Below are 6,000 nucleotides of genomic sequence, written 5' to 3' on the forward strand. Positions count from 1 at the left end.
CTCTTTCTGATAATGTCCCCGAAGACACCATGAATTTGTACATGAATGCCATTGCATGAGATGACAAAATAATTACATTTTTAATGGTGGTTTAAATACTTTTGGGTCCACTCTGTTTGATTAGCTTTGAAATAAATGATTAAATTGCAGATATTGGCAGTGATGGCTGTGGGAGCATTAATGCATTGTTATTTCCTCTTGGTTATTTACTGTCACAGATGATCCCTTTTATTATGTTTGATAGGGAAGGAAGGGCATCTTTTTTGAATATTGTATCATATCCTCAAAGCAAGTCTTCTCCATGTTGTGAAGGATTATCCCACTATGTAGCCTCTATCGGATGCCAAGATTACGTATTTTATCCAACACTATTAATGTTTCTCTATTTTGACTGCACAGGGGGGTTGTAGAGTATGATGCTGTTGGGTTTACCAAGCTCACCCTTCTGCTGATGTGGAAAGACTTTTGCTTCCTGGTCCATGGTGAGATACACAAATATGTCCCTTTTACATGTGCACCTATATGCAATTGGAAACTACATTACAGCCTGAAATACGCTGCTCCCGGTTTTAACCCAAATTTGGGTCAAATATGGACAAACCCAAATGTTGGGTTAAAAATGTAATTTAAACATTTAACCCGATGGCTGAGTTTGTTCATATTTAACCCAAAGATGGGTTAAAACAACACTTTTTTTTGAGTGTAGGCGACACATCCACTAAAGGCACTATAAGCAACTTTTTTGATTTCATTGAAGATGCAGGTTTATTAAAGGGATAGGTTACTTTGAAATTAATGTTTGGTATGTTTTATCTTACCTCAAGGGCATCCAAGATGTAGGTGTCTTTGTTTCCACAGTAGTTTCAATTTTGATATTTTTAGGTCAAACTGTTCTTGTCTGTCAGTCATATAATGGAGGTCTATGGTCACCACCTCAAAGAGCAGCACAGAGAAGTCCAGATTAAACATGATTTAATGACTCGTAAATGTAAGTACACATTGACGGCCTAAGACACGAAACGAGCGGTTTGTGTGAGAAAATTAACAGTATTTATATTGTTTTTACCTCTAACCACAGTCACGTCCACATCTGCACAAATGCTGGAAAGAGGCGGAAGTGATCTCTTGCGTCTGTTGATATATCGAAATCGTCTTCCATTGCGATTTCCTGTATATCTAAATATGTTTAGATCTTCACAGTTATAGGTAACACTTCTGAAATCTATTTGTAAACAATGAGTGATGATGATCACTTGGACGTGGCTGTGGTAACAAGAGGTAAAAACGATATAAATACTGTTTGTTTTCTCACACAAACCGCTCGTTTCGTGTCTTAGGCCATCAATGTGTACTTACATTTACGAGTCATTACATCATGTTTAATCTGGACTTCTCTGTGCATGCTCTTTGAGGTGGTGACCATAGACCTCCATTATATGACTGACAGACAAAAACGGTTTGACCTAAAAATATCAAAATTGAAACTCCTGCGGAAACAAAGACACCTACATCTCGGATGCCCTTGAGGTAAGATAAAACACACCAAAAGTTAATTTCAAACTGAACTATCCCTTTAAACAGCCCCGTGTTGTGAAAAAAGCGTGAATTTTAAAGTGAAATGTCCAATAAATAGCGTCCTCGGTTTTCTCTGAAGCGTGACTGCGGCGACATTTCTTCAGGACACGGATCACGAGTGCGCTTTAGTTTACAAATCAGGTGTTTTGAGGTTGTAATGTAGTATTACGCAAGGAGAAATGTGCACGTATTTCCATTGAGCCTGGGTTGCCTTTATATACTGTGATAATAACATGAACCCTTATCTCTTGTCTTCCTGTAGTGGACCTGCCTTTATACTTCCCTCGAGATCAACCCACCCTCACGTTTCAGTCGATCTATCACTTCACCAGCAGTGGGCAGCTGTACTCTCAGGTGCAGAAGTCTTACCCCTACAGTCCACGCTGGGACGGCAACGAGATGGCCAAACGAGCCAAGTAAGAACAGTGGAGTGATGAATCCTGTCCACACAGAGCAACACATAGGCAGTTCTCCCCCTGTGGAATGGCATTTCTCTCGTTTGCTGCACTTCATGTGTAATGGTGACCTGAATGCCACTGGAATGTGCAGCATTCACCTTTGGCCGTTTCTCCCCGCCACACCTCATAGCTGGAGAGCACTCTTTGTCCCGAGAGCGATAAGTGTCAGAGATAATGCATTTCTTCTGTGTGTGTTATCTCTTTTGCTTAGGCTTTCTAGCTTGGCCGAGATTAAACATGTTTTTGCTGCGATTATCGGCACATACTGGCCTTTTATTTCATCTGTTAGTTGACCTGATTGGTAGTGTGTATTTTCTCTCTTTTTGAACGTCGTTTATGAGTTTCGTCACAATGCAAACATTTTAGTAGTCAGAGCAGTTTCGTTATTCTTTATACCAATTATGTTACAATTTTGCAATATTTTTGATATGACTGCGCTGACACTATTGGATAAGGACTGAACTGAGCTGGATGATGACAATGTGTCCAACTCATTTCATAATTGATGAACTTTTACAGTTTTACACAGTTTCTCAACTGAATCAATATTAAATATTTTTTTATTATTGCAATATAGAGTTCCAATGAGATTTTTTTTTTATTTTATTTTTTTTTGTAATATAGAGTTCCATTGAGGTTTTTTTTTGTAATATAGAGTTCCAATGAGGTTTTTTTTTATTTAATTTTTTTGTAATATAGAGTCCCAATGAGATTTTTTTTATTGCAATATAGAGTTCCAATGAGATTTTTTTATTATTTTTTTTGTAATATAGAGTTCCAATGAGATTTTTTTTTTTTTTTTTTTTTGTAATATAGAGTTCCAATGAGATTTTTTTTTATTGCAATATAGAGTTCCAATGAGATTTTTTTTTTTTTTTTTTTTTGTAATATAGAGTTCCAATGAGATTTTTTTTTATTTTATTTTTTTGTAATATAGAGTCCCAATGAGATTTTTTTTATTGCAATATAGAGTTCCAATGAGATTTTTTTTATTGCAATATAGAGTTCCAATGAGATTTTTTTTTTTTTTTTTGTAATATAGAGTTCCAATGAGATTTTTTTTATTTTATTTTTTTTGTAATATAGAGTCCCAATGAGATTTTTTTTATTGCAATATAGAGTTCCAATGAGATTTTTTTATTATTTTTTTTTTTGTAATATAGAGTTCCAATGAGATTTTTTTTATTTTATTTTTTTGTAATATAGAGTTCCAATGAGATTTTTTTTATTGCAATATAGAGTTCCAATGAGATTTTTTTATTATTATTTTTTTGTAATATAGAGTTCCAATGAGATTTTTTTTTTATTTTATTTTTTTTTGTAATATAGAGTTCCAATGAGATTTTTTTATTGCAATATAGAGTTCCAATGAGATTTTTATTTTTTTTTTATTTTTTTTGTAATATAGAGTTCCAATGAGATTTTTTTTATTTTATTTTTTTGTAATATAGAGTTCCAATGAGATTTTTTTTATTTTATTTTTTGTAATATAGAGTCCCAATGAGATTTTATTTTTTTGTAATATAGAGTCCCAATGAGATTTTTTTTATTGCAATATAGAGTTCCAATGAGATTTTTTTTATTATTTTTTTTTATTGCAATATAGTTCCAATTATTTATTTATTTATTTTTTTTTTTTGTAATATAGAGTTCCAATGAGATTTTTTTTATTGCAATATAGAGTTCCAATGAAATTTTTTTTTTATCAATATTAAACTGACTTGAGCAATGGCACTATTGTCTTTTAGCAGCTGCTTCATATAATAGCAGAATTGAGTATTATTTTGATCATTAAAGCTGCTATGAAACAATCTGCATTGTATAAAGCGCTGCATTAACAAATGTGACTTGACACAACAGCAAAGACTAATCTTGTATTGTGTTTTGTAGTAACAGTCAGGAGGTCAGGGTGATTTCACGTTTTAGTTTCTAAATGACGCTGCTGTCGTCCTGTTTCTTTCTCTTTCTTTTCTGATTCTCTTACTCTCTGGTTTTCTCTCCCCCACAGGGCTTACTTCAAGAGCTTTATCCCTCAGTTCCAGGAGGGGGCTTTTGCCAACGGCAAACTGTAGATACAGTACAGTGTGATTGAGGAGGTGAACATGATGTACAGAAGACCGGAGTCTGCGAAAGAGTCGACCGGCCCTCTTTAGTGTTTCTGCCCTTACAAGCAATGTCATTTGGTACATTTAAATGTACTATGTGTATTATTTTTTTTTATCATTTATATGCTATTTGTGTTTTTTCATGTTCTTTATGAATATATGACACCAATAAATCAAGTTGCATTGCTTCTTTCCTCTTAGTTTTTGCTTTTAAAGTGTTTTAGGTTTTAAAGGTATAGTTCACTTTGAAATGAATTTTTGGTATGTTTTATCTTACCTCAAGGGCATCCAAGATGTAGGTGTCTTTGTTTCCGCAGTAGTTTCAACTTTTATATTTTTAGGTCAAACCGTTTGTGTCTGTCAGTCATATAATGGAGGTCTATGGTCACCACCTCAAAGAGCATGCACAGAGAAGTCCAAACTAAACAGGATTTAATGACTCGTAAATGTAAGTACACATTGATGGCCTAAGACACGAAACGAGCGGTTTGTGTTAGAAAACTAACAGTATTTATATCGTTTTTACCTCTTGTAATCTCAGTGGTTACAAGAGTTAAAAACAATGTAAATACCGTTTGTTTTCTCACACAAACCGCTCGTTTCGTGTCTTAGGCCATCAATGTGTACTTACATTTACGAGTCATTAAATCATGTTTAATCTGGACTTCTCTGTGCATGCTCTTTAAGGTGGTGACCATAGACCTCCATTATATGACTGACAGACAAGAACGGTTTGACCTAAAAAATATCAAAATTGAAACTACTGTGAAAACAAAGACACCTACATCTTGGATGCCCTTGAGGTAAGAAAAAACACACCAAAAATTAATTTCAAAGTGAACTATCCCTTTAAGTTCATCCACAAATTGTTTCATTTCGTTCCCTTTTTTAGGCAAATCCGATATGTAAGATAATCTGATTTTCTCAACTCTGATTGAAAAAAGCATCTAAACTGGTTCATTGCAGGCAACGTCTTTTGTTCTTGTAATTTTCCAAGGAGGATGTGTTTGAGTGTGTTCATTTAAAGGCCCTATGTGAATATCTGCACACATTGTTTTCTTGTGCTCAAGCCTCACGATGGTGTACAAATGTCTTGACGTGTCGTCACTGTCAACCCTGATCGCTTTTAAGCTTTTAACAGGGTTTCAAACACAAACCTGAGTGTGTGAGAGTGTTTGTTGAGGGAGTGTAGTCATGAACGGGGTGTGTGGGAGAGAGAGAGAGAGAGAGAGCGCTTGTTTTCATCATTAAACACAAGGGTCATTGTCAGGGGTCTTTGTTGGCCTGGGGATCTGCCCTCTGCTATATTTATTGTTGGTAACGTAGGAGCTGTCATGTCTAATTGGGAACTACGGGATAAATGTATTTGGGCAGTTTAATAGTATCAAGTCTCTTAATAAAAGAATTAATAACAAGATCCTTTCCGTCTGTTTTCCCTTCCGTCCTCGCTTGGCACTGTGGACCCCCGTTTAAGGGTGTTTTGAAAGAGCTGAAGGAAAGCTTGATGGGTATGTGTCTTTTTTTCAGCACCCACTCGATCAGCTCTAGTGCTGCATTAACAGTAAAGTGTAGTGCATTATGGGTTGGGGAAAACGAGTGCTTCCTCTAGTGTGTTTCATGCAGACGTCAGCAACTTATATCAAAGTATACTTTTTTATTTTTATTTCAGTAGTTTGAAGAGTTGTAATAGGGATGCAGATGAGGTGTAGAATGAGCCTGTTTTCAAAGACCTTGTTTTCTTTTGGCTCTCCACTTTTAGTGCCTGCCAACTTTGCTGCTAATTCCCCAAATCCACTAATCCTGCCTTATTTAAACCATCTTGATGGCAGCAGGCCACCGAAAATAAAAAGCTTGGCAATATA

The 6,000-nt window shown here is 35.2% G+C and overlaps 1 protein-coding gene across 1 annotated transcript in view; it reads left to right on the forward strand.

Moving 5' to 3' along the window:
* Positions 1 to 4,326, forward strand: part of babam2 (BRISC and BRCA1 A complex member 2) — a 99,836-nt gene extending 95,510 nt beyond the window's left edge. Inside the window, exons 10-12 of the mRNA XM_039653466.2 lie at positions 400 to 482; positions 1,838 to 1,991; positions 4,042 to 4,326. Of these exons, the coding sequence (XP_039509400.1) occupies positions 400 to 482; positions 1,838 to 1,991; positions 4,042 to 4,105 (301 nt within the window). The 3' untranslated portion in view covers positions 4,106 to 4,326. The remainder of the gene's footprint in view (positions 1 to 399; positions 483 to 1,837; positions 1,992 to 4,041) is intronic.
* The last annotated feature ends 1,674 nt before the right edge of the window (positions 4,327 to 6,000 follow it).

Source organism: Pimephales promelas, chromosome 15 (genome assembly GCF_988280905.1).
Source record: "Pimephales promelas chromosome 15, fPimPro1.hap1.1, whole genome shotgun sequence".
In the NCBI taxonomy this organism is placed as follows: domain Eukaryota; kingdom Metazoa; phylum Chordata; class Actinopteri; order Cypriniformes; family Leuciscidae; genus Pimephales; species Pimephales promelas.